The sequence below is a fragment of the Oncorhynchus gorbuscha genome, linkage group LG05 (genome assembly GCF_021184085.1).
Source record: "Oncorhynchus gorbuscha isolate QuinsamMale2020 ecotype Even-year linkage group LG05, OgorEven_v1.0, whole genome shotgun sequence".
Lineage (NCBI taxonomy): Eukaryota > Metazoa > Chordata > Actinopteri > Salmoniformes > Salmonidae > Oncorhynchus > Oncorhynchus gorbuscha.
Genome location: NC_060177.1, coordinates 56,962,303 through 56,986,779, shown reverse-complemented (window position 1 = coordinate 56,986,779; position 24,477 = coordinate 56,962,303). Strand labels below are relative to the sequence as shown.

Here is a 24,477-nt window from a genome sequence, read left to right as displayed (position 1 = left end):
ATCGCTCACGTCTGTCCAAGCACTCCATCACTCCACTTGGAGAGACTGGGGAGGATCTGGGATGAGCAGGCAGAACAACCCTGTCTTAGAGCATTTTGTATTATTCTGTATGTGAATGTGAAATTCTTCATGTAGTATGATACAGTAAGTTACTTTGGCATGGTTACTTAAGGCAAAAACAAAAGTTGGATGATGGGCGTGCTTCTACACCTGCATTGCTTGCTGTTTGGGGTTTTAGGCTGGGTTTCTGTACAGCACTTTGAGATATCAGCTGATGTACGAAGGGCTATATAAATAAATTTGATTTGATTTGATTTGTGTATAACGTGAATGTCTTGCTAGTTCGAATCTCATCGTAGACAATTTGAGCTAATTTGCAACTGTTCAACTGCATACTACTTTTTAGCTACTTTGCAACTGCTTAGCATGTTAGCTTACCCTAACGCTTTTAGCTAACCCTTCGCCTATCTCAAACCTTAAATTAGTAAGCTAGAATTTGTAACATATCATACATTTTTGCAAATTCGTAACATATCGTACATTTTGCAAAGTCATAACATATTTCAAATCGTAAAATGTAACATATCATACAAAATGGGTGATGGACATCCACAAATTAATACATACCATACCATACGGAACATAACATATACTAAATAGAGTAACTCAGATTTACATACATAATAATATGAAATTCTCTGAGACCAGGTTGGGCAGAAGCCAGGTGTCTGGCCCCCTAGCAACCTATCGGTGGCCTGGAAGCTGAGGTCACTTTGGGGAAACAGTTTATGATCCCCTAGTCTCTCTGGATCCGCCGGGATGGGTGGAGTGAGCTGCATGAAGTTATAAAACTCACAGGCAGGGAAATCCATAACAACCACTCTGGGGATTTTAAGTTCCTTGGCTTAGTGGGCTGCAAAAACATAGAAACAATGTCACAAAAGTTTGACAGCTGCAAACTGGAGAGTCTGTCAAAATATGCAAAGTACTTCGATTTTGAGGGAGTTAAGGCTGATCTTGTCTATTGTACAGTTCACAAATGGTATGAGACAAATCGCCTGGACAGCTCCTCAGCTTTTTGTTCCATCATGACCTGACACAGACTATCCCAGAGGCGCCAAAGTTACTGCAGCTGGTCCTCACTATACCAGCTACAACAGAATCCGTTGAGAGGTCATTTTCTGCGCTGAAATGGATCAAGACATACAGTCGAATCCGGGCCTATCAAGGACGACTCTCATCCCTTGCCATCATCTCCATCGAGACAGAGAGACTTTTAAAACTGAGGGCCAACAGGGAGGAGTTTTACAGTTCAGTCACTGATGTCTTTATCCAGCAGGATAAAATATACTTTGTTTACAAGTAAATTTAAGGTAAAGTGTTTATTTACAGTAGAGCAGTCTACTATTATTATATTACGTGTCTATGTAAGTCTAAGTCTCAACAGGGGCGGTTTAATGCTGGAGCTTACCAGGGCTGAAGCCCTGTGGCCCAAGCCCGTGGGGGGGCGCAAGAAGCAGCAAAATAAAATAAAAAGTAAAACAATTGTAAAAAAAGAATACATATTTATACACTGAGTGTACAAAACATTAAGGACACCTGCTCTTTCCATGACACCAAGTGAATCCTGGTGAAATCTATGATCCCTTATTGATGTCACTTTTTAAATTCACTTCAATCAGCGTAGACGAAGGGGAGATGTGTCAAAAACTGCAACGCTGATGGGTTTTTCAGGCTCAACAGTTCCCCGTGTGTATCAAGAATGGTTCACCACCCAAAGGACATCCAGCCAACTTGACACAACAGTGGGAAGCATTGGAGTCAACATGGGCCAGCATCCCTGTGGAATGCTTTCGACACCTTGTAGAGTCCATGTCCCAACTAATTCAGGCTGTTCTGAGGCCAAAATGGGGGGGTGCAACGCAATATTAGGAAGGAGTCCTTAACGTTTTGTACACTCAGTATACATTTATACAGTACATATTAGATATGTACTACCGTTCAACTGAGCATAATGACAAGTACATTGGAGTGTCTAGTTTGAGAAACAGACGCCTCACAAGTCCTCAACTGGCAGCTTCATTAAATAGTACTCGCAAAACACCAGTCTCAATGTCAACAGTGAAGAGGCGACTCCGGGATGCTGGCCTTCTAGGCAGAGTTCCTCTGTCCAGTGTCTGTGTTCTTTTGCCCATCTTGATCTCTTCTTTTGTTTGGTCAGTCTGAGATATGGCTTTTTCTTTGCTACTCTGGCCTAAAAGGGCAGCATCCCGGCGTCGCCTCTTTACTGTTGACATTGAGACTCAAATGTTTCCTTTATTTAGGCAATTTCGACCTGTTGCAATTTGGGCAGCATGCATGCCAAATATACAGCTTGTTGGGTTGTGGCCATAGACATATAATCCATAGGTTTTGGAACCTCTTACCTTGGCTTTTTTAGTGTTAAACTCAAAGTACGCTAGCAATGGCCGCCAGTCCTGACTTGAATGTGAACTGCCATCTATGGATTATATTTCTATGGTTGGTTGTGACTGTCTGTTTTCTTTTTGCAGATTTCAAAATACAATTGTGGGAAAAAATTACAGTCGGGAAAGCAAATGCCTACCGCTGAAAAGAGAAGACTAATCGGTCTATAGAACCAATTATTTCTTAACAACTCCCAATTTTTTGCGAACAGCAGCACAGTTTTTAAAAGTACAAATGTTCCCCGTCTGTGGATATCCTATAAACGCCACTACTCAACTGTAGCCTATGCCACATCGCAAATGTCATTATGGGTTATTATAGGCCTACTCGTTGGCATTTGGGTTGCTGCCTGTGGTGTTGAACGTTGTCTGTACGTGCGGGCCAGTTGCGTGGCACAAGCTATTAGGGCCTGTGAATGTGTGTCTAATGGTTGCGCTGCATACCTGCTGCTGTTTGATGGTTGGCTGTAGTTGTTTGATGGTTACTTTGTGATCGTGTCATACTGATGACTACAGTAACAAAAATCCGCTTTTTGACTGTGCGTGTGTGAGTGAGAGATGGGGACGTGGGGGGTAGGGTGGTCATTAGAAAGTGCCTACCCGGCCTCAGACCTCACCGCACGTCACTGACACACAGGTCCAGTCCTCTAGGCCAGAGGTTTCATACAGACTGGCCGTCTTCTCTACTGTACAGACCATCTCTAAAAAAGCACTTGTATAGCTGTCAATAATTGTCAATAGCAACTCTGAGTTGGGCGCAGCTGAATGCACAGATTTCATGTAGAACCCTGATACACCTCTCTTCTTAGACACGGTGTATAGTTGCAGTAAGCAGTAAGTGCTTATTGACACTGTGGAAAGGACATGCACAAAACACACACACACACACACAGATGTCCACGCAAGGACGCAGGCAAGCACACACACACACACACACACACACACACACACACACACACACACACACACACACACACACACACACACACACACACACACACACACACACACACACACACACACACACACACACACACACACACACACACACACACACACAAACTTAATGATGGTGTTGGAGTCGTGCCTGGCCGTGCAGTCATGAGTGAACAGGGAGTAACGAAGGAGACTAGGCACGCACCCCTGAGGGGCCCCAGTACTGAGGATTAGCGTGGCAGATGTGTTGTTACTTACCCTTAACACCTGGAGGCGGCCCATCAGGAAGTCCAGGATCCAGTTGCAGAGGGAGGTGTTTAGGGGTCCTTAGCTTAGTGATGAGCTTGCGGGCACTATTGTGTTGAACGCTGAGCTGTAGTCAATGAATAGCATTATCACATAGGTGTTCCTTTTGTCCAGGTGTGAAAGGTCAGTGTGGAGTGCAATTGAGATTGTGACATCTGTGGATCTGTTGGTGCATTATGCAAATTTGAGTGGGTCTAGGGTCTCTGGGATAATGGTTTTGATGTGAGCCATGACCAGCCGTTCAAAGCATTTCATGGCTGTAGATGTGAGGGATACGGGTCGCTAGTCATTTAGGCAGGTTACCTTAGTGTTCTTGGGTACAGGGACTATGGTGGTCTGCTTGGTATTACAGACTCCGACAGGGAGAGGATGAAAATGTCAGTGAAGACACTTGCCAGTTGGTCAGCGCGTGCTCGGAGTACACGTCCTGGTAATCCATCTGGCCCTGCGGCCTTGTGAATTTTGACCTGTTTAAAGGTGTTACTCACATTGGCTGCGGACAGCGTGATCATACAGTCGTCCGGAAACAGCTGATGCTCTCATGCATGTTTCAGTGTTACTTGCCTCAAAGTTATTTAGCTTGTCTGGTAGGCTCGTGTCACTGGACAGCTCTCAGCTGTGCTTCTCTTTCTAGTCAGTAATAGTTTGCAAGCCCTGCCACATCAGACGAGCGTCAGAGCCAGTGTAGTACAATTCGATCTTAGTCCTGTATTGAAGCTTTGCCTGACTAGCAAGTGAGGTTGTTCTCGGAGATATCACAAGCGTTCCTTTGATAAGCCAAGAGAAGACCCTCCTTCAGAATCCCCCAGATGTAATGTTGATCCTATTGGGCGAAGGCCAAAAACTTGGATTTGTACTGATTGGCCAAATCTACTGATGATCCCAAGTGTCAAGGCCATCTCTATAAGTCCTTGACACAGATAGCTATTATCAATGTCTTTATCACGCTAGTTCAATGTTCCTCTGCAGATAATGAAATAGGACAGGCAGTATAAAGGTCTTTACATTGATAGGCTGTATAAAGGTTTTTACATTGATAGAATCTGTATTTGATCATTCTTTATCACCCCACTTGTCGTCCTTTCTGCCATTCAACTCCATATCAATAATGCACAAGTTACCCTTTGGAAACAATAAAGATCCATTGAATTGCATCATTCTATTATGCCCACAACTAAATTCTCCTTCCTAACCAACTTTGAGGAAACGTATGGGAACACCGATAAGACTGTCTGATATTTCAGGACAGTCAGCTCTGTCCTAGAAGCCTTTTACCTCTTGTCTCTGTTATTACTCTGTTTGCGTAATCATGTTAATAATCCCTCGTCTTCAATGTGTCGCTTCTTCCCTTCTCATAGCTGGTGTGACAAGTGAGAAGACAGGACAATTTGTCTTCCAAAGAAAACTGTACATCAACAGGATGGCAAGAACAACAAAAATATTCTGAAGTGTCTAAGCTAACTCCAAGTTACATTATTTTGTCAAGCTAATACATTGTCATGGTCTGGTGCGGTCAAGGGCGTAAGCGAGAGGGGGCTGGAGAGAGAGAGAAGAGAGCGAGAGAGAGATTAGCTCATACATTTCAGATGATTATGATAATGAAACCAATAATAACAATAAAACAAAAAGAAGAGTGTGTAGCATTTTATCCACTTTCCTCCTGTTTGTCCTATCATGCTAGTCCATGTCAAAGCCCTGAGAGAGTGAGTGTTGTAATTTACGAGTGTCATAAAGGAGCTAGCTATATAACCCTGGAGAACGGACAGGTTCACTGCTCACTGAGGGAAGACTGTGAGGGTGAGTGCACTGGCTCTTCTACTTAGTGCATTTAGGGCACTATTTCAATGGAGCTAATGGAAGAAGAATCACTAACACAACGTGAATTTGTGTAACACTATAGTGTTATAGCTAAAGTGGTAACCACTATTGTACTTTAATGTTTCCTAATATTCCTCCTCTTTCCTGGTCTTCCTCAGATGAAGCTGTTCGTCTTGGTGGTCGTTTCCCTGCTGCACCTGGGGCTGTCCTGTGCCCAGGATGCAGGCTCCCCTCCAGGCAGCCTGCAGGACATAGTGAGGAAGAGCTCACTGAGACAGAAGGGTAAATTATATACCCCTTTTATTCAACCAATCCCAGCGTTTAACCTCTTAGAAAGGAAAACAGAAAACATTCAGAAAGTCAGTTGTTTCAACACAACAGTAATGGGTGCATGTTGTGACAGTATCCATGTCCGAATACCCATACCAGCGTACTACATACTTCAACTGCATACTATGTACTCATCATCACATACTATTTAGCATGTACCGTTTAGTAAAACGTTTGCAGTATGCCACGGCCTCAATGCAGTACTGGCTCCTGACTGGCTGAGTAGGTGGGCTGGGGCGGGGATATGTGAGGATTAATTTTTTCAAATTTTAAATAAAAATGCATCACATTAACTAACCTGATAATAGCTCATTTCCAATTTGATTAATTTCTCTAAACTCTGAATAGGATAGGAATGGAGTTATTGGCCTACTCAGGCTGGTTGGAGGCAGACTATCACATTCGACCTATAATGTAGCCCATATAGTCCGTCTAGCCTATTTAAAGGACTGCATACAGAAACTGATCATTTGGTTCCATTTCAACATATTTATTAGGGAAACCAAAGTGCTGTAACATATAGGAGCCAAATCATCATGGCGCTATAGGAGCACACAACGGACATCATCATAGCACGCAACAGACGTCACCATAGCACGCAACGGACGTCATCATAGCACGCAACAGACATCACCATAGCACGCAACGGACGTCATCATAGCACGCAACGGACGTCATCATAGCACGCAACAGACGTCACCATAGCACGCAATGGACGTCACCATAGCACGCAACGGACATCATCATAGCACGCAACGGACGTCATCATAGCACGCAACAGACGTCACCATAGCACGCAACGGACGTCACCATAGCACGCAACAGACGTCACCATAGCACGCAACGGACGTCACCATAGCACGCAACAGAACAGTGTACTGCCGGTTTGTTGTTTTTATGTAATAGTTTTTATTAAATAGTTTTTAATCGTAGCTTAAGTTTCTATTGCTTCTGGTTCTGCGAACCGGTCAGCCTTTATGGCTGGGACCTCACATTTTTGTCCCGGATTCCTGTTGAGTAGCAGCTGCTAGACATCATAAAAATGGAGCAGGGTAACGCTAGCAGTGTTAGCCCATCTGTATTTTTATCCATGGCTGGGCACAAATGCTTCAGGTGTGAGATGATTTCCACACAATGACAAGTTGAAGATAAGGTGTAACTGGAAAATGGCAGGGATTTGTCTGCCCTAAGAGCACCACCATCAAGCATCTTAGGGAAGTGATTCTCCGGCTGATAGCTCGGCTGCAAGGAAAAAGGACAACCTGCTTTCTATGTACACCGACCTTTCTGTAACCAAGGGAAAACTGAATATCAGTTTTAAATGCCTCCTGTAGCAAAGCTATCGATGAGCGTATTGGTGGCATTGATCTGTCCTAATCCAACTGACAGATATTAAGCTCAACTGGGAGACTGGACACTCGCAAGGCGTAGTAGATCGGAGAGGCAGTCTGGCCACCCATCTATCCGATAAGGTCTGATCCAGCTATCAAACAGCTTTTCCCCGCTTAAGACGGACATACCAGGCCCGGGGGTCATTACAGATCCTGGGTGTATACCAACAGCCGGCGGCCGCCCAGTGACACCCTCCCCCATGACCACCACAGTTCAGTAGGTTGTTTACCCATCGGATGCCATCATGACCACCATCATTGTGGGCAGCTCGATGGTGAGAGATTTTGGCCTGCCTACGGTCTGTGGACCGAACCAAGGTCCACTGTCACACAGGAGCCCGTGTCCATGACATCAACTCTCTCCTGTCTACGGTTCTGGCCAATTACTCCAATATTGACACCATCGTCACTTGTGTATGCTTTAACGACCTCAGCCTACAAAACCAAGACAAACCATATGTTCAAATCAAAAGGCCTGATTAACTTGACATCAATCATGCAGCCACATCCTGAGTCCCTGGTGCCGGCACATTCAGAAATCAAAAGGTGGTTTAGTATTTATTTTAAAAGCCCTGATGAAGGCCAAGAGGACAAGAAGCACTTTTCAATGGGAAAACATAAATCCACTTTGGGTAAAAAAAAATTTTTTTAAAGACTTCTGTTTTCAAAGATGTAGCCTACGATGCAATACTTGTGATCATATTCAGGAGAACAAAAACTACTTGGCCTACATTTGAACACCACCGCAGCAGCTTCGCTATTCGGCGTCTTCCCATTTAAGTAGCTTAATGTTGTTGTTTGGCTACTTGAAGAGAACTAGGGCCTATCACCCCCAGCCCACCTCTTCCAATGCGTTATGGAAAAGTGTGCATCAAATTCTACTAGATGAAGAGCCGAAATGAGTAGGCCTTTAACATCCTGACATTTAAACCATACTTGATTTAAAAAAAAAATCACATAGGCTACTATAAAATATCATTTTTTTCTCATACTGAGAATGTGTCATGTGCGATTGCGTTGTTTCCTGCTATTCGTTGATTTCGATAGCGCATCCCCATATCTCATTGACAAAAGCCAAAACGAGTATGACATGCGGGCATTTAAAGTATACTCGATTTTCGAAATGTTGCATACTATTAAACTAAAAAAATGTGCGTACTCAAATTGCCTACTATTTAGGACTAAAGTGTTGGTATTCTGACATGTCCAGTGTATTCTTTGTCTTCCAGTGTCCCTGTTAAACCCAGTGCTGGAAGGAAAGGTCCCCCCACTGTCCAGTAATGGTCCTATCCAGGGTCCAAAGAACCCGCCTGAGTTTGAGGACCAACAGAAGCCTGCTCCATTCATGTTCGGGGACAATGTCAACCTGCAGTGGCTGAGCTGGAATGGTTCTCTCCCCACCGCAGCTATGGGCATCTACAACGGCTACACCGAACGCACCGACTACATCTGCAAATACAACTGCGAAGCCGGCTTCTACACTCCTAGCAAGGGCCCGTACTGCCAATACCCCTACGGTGAGAGAGAGTACAAAGCCTCAGAGTTTGAGATCCTGGCCAACAGAGACAACTTTGAGTTTGTTGAGTGGAAGGAGGACTCATACGGCTCGTTGCCCAAACACTCAGTTAGAACGTGCTCTGGAGTGGGCATCTACGTTGGGAAGAACAAGTATGGCTTGGGGAAGGTGGTCCCTCAGTTCGAGGCTTTCTTTTTGCCCTGGGAGGGCGATGAGTACTGGTACAAGAGCTACCAGGTCCTGGCCATCAACAGAGATGCCTACACCCAGCATATCTCCCATGTCAAGTATGGCATTGATGAGGTGGAAATGTTCCACTACCCCCCTGAGACCATGCGCCTCTCCGGCGTCACCAACAACGAGTGCCAGACGGTGGTGAAGACGGTGACCATCTCCAAGACGTCGGAGGTGGAGAGCACCTGGAACATCGGACGCACCACCATGCTGGGCATCACCGCCGGCATCACCGCCAAGATCCCCCTGATCGGCTCCGCAGGGGTTGAGTTCAGTGGGGAGAAGACCCTGCAGTTCAACAGGGGCACCACCATGGTGGAAGCCCTCAGCCACTCTGTGTCTGTGGAGCTCAAGGTGCCACCCAACCACTCCTGTAGCGTGCGCATGGAGGGCCGTAAGATCACAGCAGACATCCCCTTCACAGCCAGGCTGAGCCGTACATACCGCAACGGAGAGACCCAGTGGACCTCCATCTCTGGGGTGTACGATGGCATTCAGATTGGCGAGATCCGGGCCGTGGTGGACCGCTGTGAGCCTGTCGTAGACTCCAAACCCTGTCCTTAAGACTGATCTCATCCAAACTGACTCATTACTCTGAACCTAATAAATATATCTACACTCATAAATGTACAGTATATGTTCCAATGTATATGGTCCGGATTTCCTGTAACTTCCAAGGCTATACCAACACTGATTAATGTGAAGTACATTTTGCATAAGTATTGTACAGTTTGTGGTTCCTGACCAAGTGTAAACTACAATGCAATGGCAAAACTGACTCCTGTGATTCTTCTGTTCAAAAGCTTTTTCACAATTTATGTTTGTGAAAGGAAATGACAGCAAATACACACACGTGCCTTTATCTGTTTCACATAGAAATATTGCACTTTATATTTATTGAATACCTTGTTATTGTCTTTTTTATCTACAATTTGATAGGCTTAACAAATTACTGCTACTGACTTCACGGTACAGCTCATAACTTTGCCTCCATTGCAATTACTATAATGGAGCAGCAGAGGGCAGCAACAGCTAATGGATTTTGGAGAGCAGGAATAGTTGACAGCTGGCCCGAGATGGAAGTTGGGATCAGATTACACAACCTGTGTGTGTGTGTGTGTGTGTGTGTGTGTGTGTGTGTGTGTGTGTGTGTGTGTGTGTGTGTGTGTGTGTGTGTGTGTGTGTGTGTGTGTGTGTGTGTGTGTGTGTGTGTGTGTGTGTGTGTGTGTGTGTGTGTGTGTGTGTGTGTGTGTGTGTGTGTGTGTGTGTGTGTGTGTGTGTGTGTGTGTGTGCTTGCCTGCGTCCTTGCGTGGACATCTGTGTGTGTGTGTGTGTGTTTTTTGTGCATGTCCTTTCCACAGTGTCAATAAGCACTTACTGCTTACTGCAACTATACACCGTGTCTAAGAAGAGAGGTGTATCAGGGTTCTACATGAAATCTGTGCATTCAGCTGCGCCCAACTCAGAGTTGCTATTGACAATTATTGACAGCTATACAAGTGCTTTTTTAGAGATGGTCTGTACAGTAGAGAAGACGGCCAGTCTGTATGAAACCTCTGGCCTAGAGGACTGGACCTGCAGCCTCCTCCCTCCACTGTGACTGCACTTACCAGTGGGATGAATAAAATATGTCTCATGCCCTCTGTTCTCCCTCTCTCTCATGGCTGAGATGAAATGCTCCAGTAATTTTCCTTCATGTGGAATAATGGCCAAGGTGTGCTCTGTATCACTCTGAATCCTCTCCCCTTATCGATTGCGTCAGGGCAGGGTCTGGTGTCTGTAGCCGTTGGAATGGGAAGGATGTTGTGAGCTGCTTGTATGATGTAATGTTACCACAGTAACTCAGAACTATAGATGTTTTGATTATTCCAGAAAATAGGACACTCTCAATCCTGAAATGTATGCTTTTTAAAATCTTCTATGAAAAGAAAAACACCAGAATGTAGATACGAGAATTGTTACGGCATTGACTTGATCTAACACTGTTTTTTTGTTTTGTTTGTTGTGAAAGTCCATCCGCTAGTACAGTGTGGTCTGATAGGGTTAGCCCTCAAAGGCCCTAAAAGGCTTTAGTATGGGTGAGTGAACAGATCCAGCACGGTGGCCAGATACTTGTGTGGCTTCTTCATACTTCACATTTCTGTGTAACTTCTGTTAGACATGTTAGTATTCATGAGATCCTAACAGTATCCCTGAATGATCCAAGTGCCCATGGCATTCCTTTAGCTTGAAGATGGTCCCCATTATCACTCCAGTATTGCAAGGACGAAGTTTGTGTGTGTTGATTGTTTGTGTTGTCAGTAGGATTACAGCTGTGTAACCAGAAAGCAAACTGCACATTGAACACCAGCCTTTGTGTCCCGCTAAATACACACACACAGGAATGTGCACAATCACACATACACACACATGCACATGTGCGGCACCTCGGAGGAGGAAGGGGAGGACCATCCTCCTCAGTGAATTTCAAAAACATAGAAATAGTGAAGCATTAATACAGTTTCACCAAATAATGTATTAAAACACACTGTTTTGCAATGAAGGTCTAGAGCATCCTCAGCAGCACTCTGTAGAGTAGCACCACAGTGTAGACCGAGGACAGTTAGCTTCTGTCCTCCTCTGGATACATTGACTTCAATATATGGTTTTCACCCCCTTCCATACCATCCTCCTCAGTGAATTTCATAAAAATAGTAAAACATTAACATCAGTGGAAGCTCCTCTGTGTACATTGACTTCAATACAAAACCTAGGAGGCTCATGATTCTCACCCCCTTCCATAGACTTACACAGTAAGTTTGACAACTTCCGGGGGATGTCCTCCAACCTATCAGAGCTCTTGTAGCATATGAACTGACATGCTGTCCACCCAATCAAAGGATCAGAGAATGAATATAGTACTGAAAGCATAAGCTACAGCTAGCTAGCACTGCAGTGCATTAAATGTGGTGAGGAGTTGACTCAAAAAGAGAAAAAAACGATAGTAGAACAGTTTTGAACAAATGTATTTCATCCAAAATGAAGGAGAAGAGAGAGAGAGATTGATATATTTACTTGGCTGCATTCACTTAACTAGTGACCAGCTAGCTAGTTTAGCCTACTCAAGCACCCGCCTCAAACACAGCGGGATGCTATGTGAGCAAGCTGAATTTGTCAAATAGAAACTCTCATTTGCAACTGTTGGACTAATGACCACACCCTAGATTAGCTGGATGCAGGCACGGGTGTGCAAGACGGTATTGAATGTGTCACTGTCTGTCACCTTGATTACTAAAAATGATCTTGAACCTTCGTTGTAAGCTTTCATTCATAGGCTAGGTTGTAGCAACCTCATGATGGGTACGGGGAAAATGTTAGTATAGTGTAGTAGCCTAAACCTACAGATGTTACATTGAGCTGGGTGAATGGAATATGAATGACAGTCATCCAATATGCTGTAATAGACAAAAGGCAGGTCGTACATGTTTCTATCATCCTCTCTCATCTTAAACGGCACCGACGTGCACAGAAACACGCACACAAGCTGTCTCCTGGGTCAACAGCTTCATTGTCAAATCCACAAACAAGTCACTTCACTGAGACTAAATATTGCGTCTCGCTGCGACAAACTCTTGTGCCTGAAATGATCTGTTACGTTTAGATCCTTACAGAATCTTACATGAGTTAAACCATAAAATGCGGCGTCTGAATTGTTCTCTGCTCCCCAGTAGTGCAGCTGGATATCTTCAAGTGAGAGGGTTCATCTGTGCCCGCTACGGCTACAGCCAGGGATCGGCAAAAATGGCAAAATAGAATGACAAAATACAAAAAGATCATACCATAAAGATCATGTATTTTGAAATGTATTGTATTTTGTAATGTATTTAATTAAAATACATTAATTTTGTAATTTATTATACAAAAAACATTTGTATTTAGCTAGCCCGAACAGCAACAACGGTTACAAAAGCATTTTTCTTGCTATGACTGTGAAATGTTGTTTATCTAGCATAGATGAGTAATTCACTCTGGATAAGAGTGTCTGCTAAATGAACAACATATAAATGTATCTATGAAAATGAACATACCAAAATGAACTGCAAAGCACACTGGCTATTATTATTATTGCCGTTGTTTTGGGGCGGAGTTCATTAGAAAAATACTCAGCATGCTTTGCAATTTTTCATATTTACATTTGTCATTTAGCAGACACTCTTATACAGACCGAATTACAATTCGGGCATTCATCTTAAGATAGCTAGGTGAGACAACAACATATCACAATTATATCAAGTACATTTCCCTCAATAAAGTATTTATCAACATTTTTACATTTATATTTAGTTCATTTAGCAGATGCTCTTTAAACAACAGTGCTATCAGACTTCTGATACAAATGCAGGGTGAAAGGGGGCCACAAAATGTGAATCACTATTTTTTTTAAATGGTATAGGAAACGTATTTGAAAATACAAGTTACAGTATTTAAAAATACAAAATACATTGGAGTGTAGTTCAGCCCAGTGTAATTCAAATGACCAAATTCGTATTTCAAATACTTGTAACATAAATACTGTCCATCTCTGGCAACAGCACATCCCAGTGAGCACACACAAGTGGTCACTGTCACACAGCAGAAACTAAGCTGCCTTGTTCTCCATTAAATATGCATTGACTTTGTCTTTCAGCACATTTGCATTTCAAGGCCTCAACGTTACTCGGTAACCTCCATCAGAGCTGTGTGCTCAGAGCTGTGTGTGTGTTGTGTGTGTGTGTGTGTGTGTGTGTGTGTGTGTGTGTGTGTGTGTGTGTGTGTGTGTGTGTGTGTGTGTGTGTGTGTGTGTGTGTGTGTGTGTGTGTGTGTGTGTGTGTGTGTGTGCGCTACTGTACATGCATGTGAATGTGTGCATGACGCATGAGTGTGTGTGATAGTTGCAGATCTAAACCATGAGCCTCATCATCTCAGATAAGCATTACAACTCCAATGAACTTTCTCTGCCACCTCTCTCTCCCCTCCCCAGCTCAACCCTCCCAGCTCAGGCAAGTAACGAATGCTGACCTGTCCTCCCTTTGAGCCAGTTCAGCCCACACTCCCCATGCCATCTGATTCATCTGCCCCCTCTCTCTTGATGCCTTTGTTTGTGTCGGAGGAAATGTTAATCTATATGAGGAAAATGCTAATGTCATGAATGCATATGAATGAGTTTATCATTGGCTTAAGGAGTAAGGACAGTGGAGCCAGAGAGTGATGTCATAGAGAGACTCTAAGGGGGTGTCAGGAGGACATGTGTCTGAGCCTGCTGGACAGAATTACCGTCTAACAACAGCTGCAGCATTACTCACCACTGTACTCCAATAGTACCGTTACAATAACTAACATACCAAGAATGCTTTGATTTGTGGATGATACGGTCCACCATTTTGAAAGTCCAAGTTGAACCCACCCCTGACTATAACGAAATAATATAAGTACACTATGAAGCATAGTATGGCGTATGTGCGTCACAGAATGCATGTTATTGGTGCTGAGATGTATGTAGTGGTAATTGAGGCTGTGTACTACAGGCCAGGTGCTCTTAAGCGCTGTATACTTTAATAGCCTTCCAGTTCCTCTCCTCCAACGAGAAGTTCCTCCTGGGATGCTTTCCCATGCGCTTCAATGGATACGGGCCTGAATTCTTTGAAAAGCCTCTTCTCAAAGTAGGAGTCGCAGAACAGCTTGTAAGAGTATAACATCAAATTGAAACATTTTGATTCATTATTTATCTCCTGTTGGTTCCTAGTTATGTGCTCTGAGTGGGTTTGGGGAGTTTGTAATCAGTTGGGACATGGATGGTCTAGGAGATTAACTGAAGTGATGTAGCTCGGATTCACAAACTATACTGGTGTTTGTGTTTGAGAAAAGTACTTTACATTTTTTTTTTTTTTACATATAATGCGGGCATTTCCTCTATTTCTGAGTAGCTGCTCCAGTTATGTCATAGATCATACAGTGAATAACTAGAAACCAACATACACACTGTATTCAGTGCTGCTTTGTTATTATGTATACTCAAAGCAAGTGAGGGTCAAATCTCAGCATTCTGTTCTGAGTAAGGTTCTCCAGGGGAATTTAGGTTGAAGTCAGAGACAACACACTTGCAGTGTTGAATTTACTCCAGTCAGTGCATTGAAACTCTTGACCCAAAACAGAAAACCATGTTGAGTGGTTCCGAAAGATATAGATCTAGCAAATTACTGGAAACAAATGAAAAGAAAGGAAAAACACCCTGAACCGCAAAGACAGGTGGAAGACAGGTTCTTACTTTGTTTTGTCTACAGGTGAGGGTGTTTTTCTAATGTCCGGGAGCTGAAAGATGTTTGAATGAATCCAGACTCTGAACCCTCATACCCAGACCCATTGGTGACGCATGGAGAGGGCGCTAAGTGGTAACCTCCCATGCATTCTGACATCAGAGACAGTAACTCGAGGCTAACTCTATATATTTTATAAACATTGAGGTTTGGGATTTTGGGGGCAGCTATGAGGTCTGGTATTTCCTTGCCCGCAGCACTTTTGGCGATTTCAACTAAAGCCGTTTACACCCACAAAACTGAAACCTTCACACTAAAGTCACTGTCTAGCCAGGAGCCTGAATTTTAATGGACTACCTCCTATCCCCCTGAAGTTAACAAAAATATAATAAAGATACACAAGTATGTGGACACCCCTTTAAATTAGTGAATTTGGCTATTTCAGCCACACCCGTTGCTGATAGGTGTATAAAATAGAGCACGCAGCCATGCAATATCCATAGACAAACATTGTCAGGAAAATGGCCTTACTGAAGAGCTCAGTGACTTTCAACGTGGCACCGTCATAGGATGGCACCTTTCCAACAAGTCAGTTCATCAAATTTCTGTCCTGCTAGAGATGCCCTGGTCAACTGTAAGTGCTGATATTGTGAAGTGAAACGTCTAGGAGCAACAACGTCTCAGAAGCGAAGTGGAGGCCACACACGCTCACAGAACGGGACCACCAAGTTCTGAAGTGCGTAGCGTGTAAAAACAAATGGTCTGTTGTTGACTGCAACACTCACCACCGAGTTTCAAACGGCCTCTGGAAGCAACGTCAGCACAAGAACTGTTCGTCAGAAGCTTCATGAAATGGGTTTCCATGGCCGAACAGCCGCACACAAGCCTAAGATCACCATGCGCAATGCCGAGCGTTGGTTGGAATGGTGTATATCTCGCCGCCATTGGACTCAGTGGAAATGCGTTGTCTGGAGTGAGGGATCACGCTTCACCATCTGGCAGTCTGACGGACGAATCTGGGTTTGGTGGATGCCAGGGGAACGCTACCTGTTCCAAAGCATAGCGCCAACTGTAAAGTTTGGTGGTGGAGGAATAATGGTCTGGGGATGTTTTTCATGGTTCTGGCTAGGCCCCTTAATTTCAGTGAAGGGAAATCTAAACGCTACAGCATACAGTGAATTCGGAAAGTATTCAGACCCCTTGACTTTTTTTCACATTTTGTTACATTACAGTCTTATTCTAAAATTGATTAAATAGTTTTTTTCCCGTCATCAATCTACACACAATATCCCATAAAGACAAAGCAAAAACAGGTTTAAGAATTTTTTGCTAATTTATAAAAATACAAAATAAATTAAATGTCACATTACGTAAGTTTTCAGACCCGTTACTCAGTACTTTGTTGAAGCACCGTTGCTACACGTTTGGCACACCTGTATTTTGGAAGTTTCTCTCATTTTTCATTCAGAGCCTTGTCCCAAAGCCACTCCTGCATTGTCTTGGCTGTGTGCTTAGGGTCGTCCTATTGGAAGGTGAAGCTTCGCCTCAGTCTGAGGTCCTGAGCTCTCTGGAGCAGGTTTTCATCAAAGATCTCTCTGTACTTTGCTCCGTTCATCTTTCCCTCGATCCTGACTAGTCTTCCAGTCCCTGCCACTGAAAAACATCTCCACAGCATAATGCTGCCAAGTTTCCTCCAGACGTGATGCTTTGCATTCAGGCCAAAGAGTTCAATCTTGGTTTCATCAGACCAGAGAATCTTGTTTCTCTTGGTCTGAGAGTATTAGGTGCCTTTTGGCAAACTCCAAGCGGGCTGCCATTTGCCTTTTACTGGCTTCCATCTGGCCACTCTACCATAAATGCCTGATTGGTGGAGTGCTGCAGAGATGGTTGTCCTTCTGGAAGGTTCTCCCATCTCCACAGAGAAACTCAAGAGCTCTGTCAGAGTGATCATCAGGTACTTCGTCAGCTCCCTGACCAAGGCCCTTCTCACCCGATTGCTCATTTTGACCGGGTGGCCAGCTATAGGAAGTCTTGGTGGTTCCAAACTTCTACCATTTAAGAATGATGGATCTGTGCCTCGACACAGTCCTGTCTCAGAGCTCTACGGATAATTCCTTCGACCTCATGGTTGGTTTTTGCTCTGACATGCACTGTCAACTGTGGGACCTTAAATAGATAAGGTATTTCTGTTTTTTATTTGTAATAATTTTCCCCAAAAAATTAAAAACCTGTTTCGCTTTGTCATTATGGGGTATTGTGTAGATTGCTGAGTAAAAAAATTAAGTCTGCAACGTAACAAAATGTGGAAAAAGTCATGAGGTCTGAATACTTTCCCGAAGGCACTGTACAATGACATTCTAGACGATTCTGTGATTCCAACTTTGTGGCAACAGTTTTAGGCCCTTTCCTGTTTCCGCGTGGCAATGCTTCTGTGTACAAAGCGAGGTCCATACAGAAATGGTTTGTCAAGATCATTGTGGAAGAACTTGACTGGCTTGCACAGAGCCCTGACCTCAACCCTATCGAACACCTTTGGGATGAATTGGAACGTCAACTGCGAGACAGGCCTAATTGCCCAACATCAGTGCCCAACCTCACTAATGCTCTTTTGGCTGAATGGAAGCAAGTCCCCGCAGCAATGTTCCAACATCTAGTGGAAAGCCATCCCAGAAGAGTGGATGGAGGCTGTTGCTGCAGCAAAGGGGGGACCAACTCCATGTTAATGCCCATGATTTTGGAAAGAGGTGTTGGATGTGCAGGTGTCCACATACTTTTGTAGTGTATCCAAGAGCTTCCAACAGGCAGTGTTGGGGAAGCTCCTCTGAAAATAGAGCCTACCAAGCTACAATTACTTCACAATGGAAGAAGATAAGCTACACTAAAGCTACCCTTAAGAAAAATATAGTTTACTTTTTTGAAGTTACATTGAAAAAGTAGTTCACTACATCCAAACTACTAAGTGATGCATTATCATATCTACATCTGATATTTCATAGACTACAAATTGAAAGACAGATCCCCCTGGAGTCAGATGTTACCAGAATGTGTAATTTAGCCTATTAAACACACGTTTCAAGTGAGAATTAGGCAGGTCGGATGCCGAAAAATAAAGGTAATTCTTCCCTACTTCACCCATATCTTTTCTTTTTGCAAAAAAAGTAGTATGTAGTTCCAGTAGTTAGCTACACCGCTAAATGGCAACAAAAAAAGTAATTAACTACTGAGAACACTACCAAGATTTGATTTTAGTTCAACTACCACCAAACACTGCAAATATGTAGTGAAATGACTAGTTGACTACATGTTGTTTACTACTCCCCAACATGGCCAAGAGGTTGGTTTCAGATAGGAGTACATGACTAAGGCCAATTGGTCTGGTTGCTCATGCAATGTGACCTCTCTTTATAAAGCCCTATAAATTCATTGTAGGTTGGGAAACTGGCAAACAAAGGAGTCAACCAAAGCAGCCCTTCTTCTCAATAGCTCTTTGGCTTCTGCGTCTCTAGTCTAAACTCTGTGAAGAACTCCCTCAAACTTGCCTCGTACCTCGTGCGTGGGTTATCTGGATGTGAATCTTTCCCAAAACTGCAGTTCATTAGAGTCTGCCTTGGGCTTGTTAGTCAAAATCTGATTGGGCAAAGCTGGAGCTGGATGCCACAAGCAAGAGGACTCATCTTGTCAGCCTAGTTATTTTGGCATTAACAAACTGCAATGTGTGCTGTAGAACTGTCAGTAACTATCATCATAACTGTGAAATGCAGCGTTGTCCATATGCCAAAAGTAATTGGTTATAAACATAGGACTATTTCTACCCCAATTTTATTCGGACAGTCACGATACACCACCAAAATTCACAAACGATCCTTAACATTCAAATGACTTCTGACTGGTTGATGTTTGAGATAGACTCCTCAGCAGCTGTATCAATCTGTATATCTGCCAGTTGCAGGAGCTCCTCTCATTCAGTCATTCGGTATGAGTGATCAGATGGGATGGGCAGTGCCCAGAGGGAAGTTTTATGGGCCCCGGGTGTCCATAGACTCAGCACTGCAGCACTACAAATCAATACCCGCAGCAGGGAGATAGTGTAGGGTTCTGTCAAGCCCATATTGAGCTCAGTTTTTTCTATGGCTATCTCTTATGATGGATTCTGCATAAATGGTTATTGCTATAATTATGGAGAATAAGCCTCAAGTGCAGCCAAAGAGTTACACAAGGAGGTAATATAGTGGAGCTGCAGGAGCAGCTGTTTTTGTACGCTACTGTACTGCAGTGGAGGCTGGTGGGAGGATCTGTAGGAGGATGGGCTCATTATAATGGCTGGAATGGAATCAATGGAACGGAGTCTATCACGTGGTTTCCATATGATGTTTGATGTATTTGATACCGTTCTATTATTTCCATTCCAGCCGTTACAATGAGCCCATCCTTCTATGGCTCCTCCCACCAGCCCCCACTGCTGTACTGTAGCAAGCCTGCTGTTGCTCTTGTGGTCTCTTGTATAAGGAGTCAGACATGCTTTGGGTTTCAAATCATGTTCTCCGTATCCCTCTGAATGAGCCCATGCGTGTACAACACATCAGTGCTTCGGAACAGGGGACTTGTCAGAATGAGAGATACAGGAAGCGCAATAACAGTTGGTGGGTATCATTATGCCTGGCCACATTAAACATTCACCAGCTTGTTCATGCCTTTGTGTCTTTTTCTCAGTTCCTGTCAGTTAGGTAAGTCATGCATACATCTGAGCTTTGGAATGACACGAACCCAGATGGAGGGATCTTTTTTGAACCTCACATTTTCATAGACAGCAAAGAAAGAAGATCAGAAGGGAACATCATAGTAAGAGAGAGAGTAATGGAGAAATAGTGAACCCATATGATGGATTTGATTGAACAATATAAACAGTTTTACCAACCCTCGAAAAAAGGCATTTATAAGTCAAAATGGTCAAATCGACGTTGTATAGAGATTACATGTATTATAAGCACGCCACAAGCGATTCCAAAGACTCATGTTTCAGATGAGTGAACATCCATTGAAACCTATAGTGTGAATCGATTCAATTCAGAGGATACAAAGGGTTAGTTAGTGCACCACATATTAAACAGGGTTGGTATCTGTGGACTGGGCTTGTTAGGTGACCTTGACAGTAAGTGTCCGTACCCTAATGTACGACATTACCGATTGAACCAATGCTAAGTAGATGACAACACTGGATCCATGTTTGTTGTATTGAACTGTGAACAGCACAGCCAACGTTATCGGACATGCAATCAAATGAAAGAGGGGGAGAGAGAGAGGGGTGGGAGAGGGAGGGAGGGAGGGAGGGAGGGAGGGAGGGAGGGAGGGAGGGAGGGAGGGAGGGAGGGAGGGAGGGGAGGGAGGGAGGGAGGGTGGGGTATGGGGTGGAGAGAGCCCAGGCAGACGCCAGAGCAGGGAGGGATATTGACAAGTACACACAGATGAGTTGGAGTGGATAAAAAAAAGGGAAAGAAAGTCAAGTGAGCAGCAGGAGACTGTAGTGTATTTCTTTGCAGTTGGGTTTGACTTCATTAAGGCAGGAGCAGAAAAGTATTCCTTTACTTGAAATTGCTGAGACGTTCTGAACACAGGACGCATACTTGCCCCGAACCCTGCCTCAAAGCCGTGTATTATTTGTTTATTTAGACATGAACCATGTTCACTTGATTTTTGTATCTGCAGTTCCGGCAGGCCTATACTGTTCTATCATATTGCTGAGACCAATGCATCAGACACTATATACAGTTATACATACCATGTGGTGGGGATACATCTCCAAATCACTTGTATCCCCGTAAACAGGGGACGTCCTAGGGATGTTCAAGGACGTTCCCATTAGATCCCTTAAAGGTTTTCAGCGTGACGTTATCCATAGAACATTCAATGACCACAAGGGGGCGTTTCATGATGGTCAAGGGGACGTCGCATGATGGTCCCAAAGGAACGTTCTCTGGGGGACTTTTATGTAATCAGAACCTTTTTAGGATGTTATTAGGACATTAGTTTTTACAAGTCCTTAGGCCATCTCATGATAGGGTGGCAGGTTGCCTAGTGGTTAAAGTATTGGGCCAGTAACTGAAAGGTTGCTTGTTTGAATACCTAAGCCGACAAGGGGAAAAATCTGTCAATGTGCCCTTGAGCAAGGCACTTAAACCCAATTTGCTCTACAATGGCTGACCCTGTAAAACAACACATTTCACTGCACCCATCCGATGTGTGACAATAAAACACACACATATAATTATTTTTGATAGTCCCAAGGGAACGTTCTCTGGGAGATCTTTGTCTATTTCCCTGTAAGTTCCCAGGACGTCACTGAGGACCATTTCAGGACCTTTTTAGGACGTTCTCAGGACTTTCATTTTACTGTGCCATTAAACCCCTTCAACTCATCCAGAACGCCGCAGCCCGTCTGGTGTTCAACCTTCCCAAGTTCTCTCACGTCACCCCGCTCCTCCGTTCTCTCCACTGGCTTCCAGTTGAAGCTCGCATCCGCTACAAGACCATGGTGCTTGCCTACGGAGCTGTGAGGGGAACGGCACCTCAGTACCTCCAGGCTCTGATCAGGCCCTACACCCAAACAAGGGCACTGCGTTCATCCACCTCTGGCCTGCTCGCCTCCCTACCACTGAGGAAGTACAGCTCCCGCTCAGCCCAGTCAAAACTGTTCGCTGCCCTGGCCCCCCAATGGTGGAACAAACTCCCTCACGACGCCAGGACAGCGGAGTCAATCACCACCTTCCGGAGACACCTGAAACCCCACCTCTTTAAGGAATACCTAGGATAGGATAAGTAATCCCTCTCACCCCCCTAAGTTTTAGATGCACTATTGTTAAGTGACTGTCCCACTGGATGTCATAAGGTGAATGCACCAATTTGTAAGTCGCTCTGGATAAGAGCGTCTGCTAAATGACTTAAATGTAAATGTAAATGTAGTCCTTAGGACTTCGCATGATAGACCCAAGGGAACGTTCTCTGAGGACCTTTGTGTAGTTCCCTGTAAGTTCCCAGGACGTTGTCTCATGGTCCTTTGGAGGTTTTTGTCACATGATGGTCCCAGGTGTCCCAAACCATTAGTAAAGTAAAGTCATGAAATGGTATGGGGATTTTAAGGTAAGTGGTGTAACGCCCGAAGAGGATGGGTGTGGAGTCAGGCGCAGAGAGCAGAAGTATCTGGGGAAAAAACGCTTTAATGTCCAAGACAGGAACACGTACAATGGGTGACGCCGAACACAGGCGTAACATACCAAACCCAAGTGCAACTGGTAATACCAGACAGCGAAAACCCAACAATAATCAGAGTACACCTCTAACATAAACAGTTACAAGCCCGCACAAACACAGGCGGGCTAACCGAACTTAAATAATCCCAACCCCAAAACCCCAACAAGGAACAGGTGAAAACAATTAGACAAAACCAAATGAAAAGGGAAAAGAGGGATCGGTGGCAGCTAGTAGACCGGCGACGATGACCGCCGTGCGCCGCCCGAACTGGAAGGGGAGCCACCTTCGGTGATATTTTTGACAGTACCCCCTTCCCCCCAGATCCTGTCCCCCGTTGCGAACACGGGGGCCTCACTGCGGTGACGGTCAGCGCTCCTCTTCTGCCGTCCACTCGCCTGACGTAATGACTCCTGGACGGGCCTCCAGGTCTCCTTAGAGCGCTGCACCCACTCCTCCACTGCAAGGAGCCTCGGTCTGGCTCTGATGCCATGGTGCCAGGACCGGCTGGTACACCAACATGCACTGAAACGGTGGCTTAGTGAATTCTGGGCCATTTCAGCCCAGGGGATGTATCTCGCCCACTCCCCCGGCCGGTCCTGGCAATATGACCGCAGAAACCTACCCACCTCCTGGTTCACTCTCTCCACCTGCCCATTACTCTCCGGGTGATACCCCGAGGTCAGGCTGACCGCGACCCCCAGACGTTCCATAAATGCCTTCCACACTCGTGATATAAACTGGGGACTCTGATCAGAAACGATGTCCTCGGGCACCCCGTAGTGCCGGAAGACATGGGTGAACAGAGCCTCCGCAGTCTGTAAGGCCGTAGGGAGACCAGGCAACGGGATAAGACGGCAGGACTTAGAGAACCAATCCACAATGACCAGGACCGTCGTGTTTCCCTGAGATGGGGGAAGATCAGTGAGAAAGTCCACCGATAGATGGGACCACGGCCGTTGTGGAACGGGGAGGGGTTGTAACTTCCCTCATGGCAAGTGCCTAGGAGCCTTACTCTGGGCGTACACCGAACAGGAGGAGACATAGAATCGCACGTCCTTAACTAAGGTGGGCCACCAGTACTTCCTCCTAAGACTTTGCACTGTCCTCGAAATACCTGGGTGACCAGACGAGGGTAGACTATGAGACCACCAAATCAATTGATCACGAACAGCGAGCGGCACGTACCTACGACCCTCTGGGCACTGTGGAGGCACAGGTTCCTCCCTTAGCGCCCGCTCAATGTCCTTGTCCACCTCCCATACTACCGGTGCCACCAGCCTAGCTGCCGGAATGATGGGAGTAGGATCGATGGACCGGTCCTCTGTGTCGTAGAGACGGGACAGCGCGTCGGCCTTAGTGTTGAGGAAACCTGGTCTATACGAGATCGTAAATCGAAATCTGGTGAAATACATGGCCAACCTTGCCTGACGAGGATTCAGTCTCCTAGCTGCTCGGATATACTCCAGATTACGGTGGTCAGTCCAGATGAGGAAAGGGTGCTTAGCCCCCTCGAGCCAGTGTCTCCACACCTTCAGGGCCTTAACCACAGCCAACTACTCCCTGTCTCCCACATCATAGTTTTACTCCGCCGGCCCAAGCTTATTCGAAAAAAGCACAGGGGCGGAGCTTCGGTGGTGTACCCGAGCGCTGTGAGAGCACGGCTACAAACCCAGCCTCAGATGCGTCCACCTCCACTATGAACGCCAAAGAAGGGTCCAGATGCGCCAACACTGACGCGTCGGTGAACAGCGCCTTCAAACGACGGAAAGCCCCGTCCGCCTCTGCCGACCACTGCAAACACACAGGCCCCCCCTTCAGCAGTGAAGTAATGGGAGCCGCTACCTGACCAAAACCCCGGATAAACCGGTAGTAATTGGCAATACCGTGGTCGGAATCGGTGAATTACGCACAGCCTTGACGCGGTCACACTCCATCAACACCCCCGAGGTGGAAATGCGATAACC

General features: G+C 45.0%; 1 protein-coding gene across 1 annotated transcript; it reads left to right on the top strand.

The window, feature by feature from the left end:
* Window positions 1–5,376: 5,376 nt before the first annotated feature.
* LOC124036125 (natterin-3-like) lies at window positions 5,377–9,770 on the top strand. The gene is made up of 3 exons (XM_046350280.1): window positions 5,377–5,504; window positions 5,684–5,807; window positions 8,476–9,770. The coding sequence occupies exons 2-3, from the start codon at window positions 5,684–5,686 to the stop codon at window positions 9,558–9,560; spliced, it is 1,209 nt and encodes a 402-aa protein (XP_046206236.1). The 5' UTR covers window positions 5,377–5,504; the 3' UTR covers window positions 9,561–9,770.
* Window positions 9,771–24,477: the final 14,707 nt, after the last annotated feature.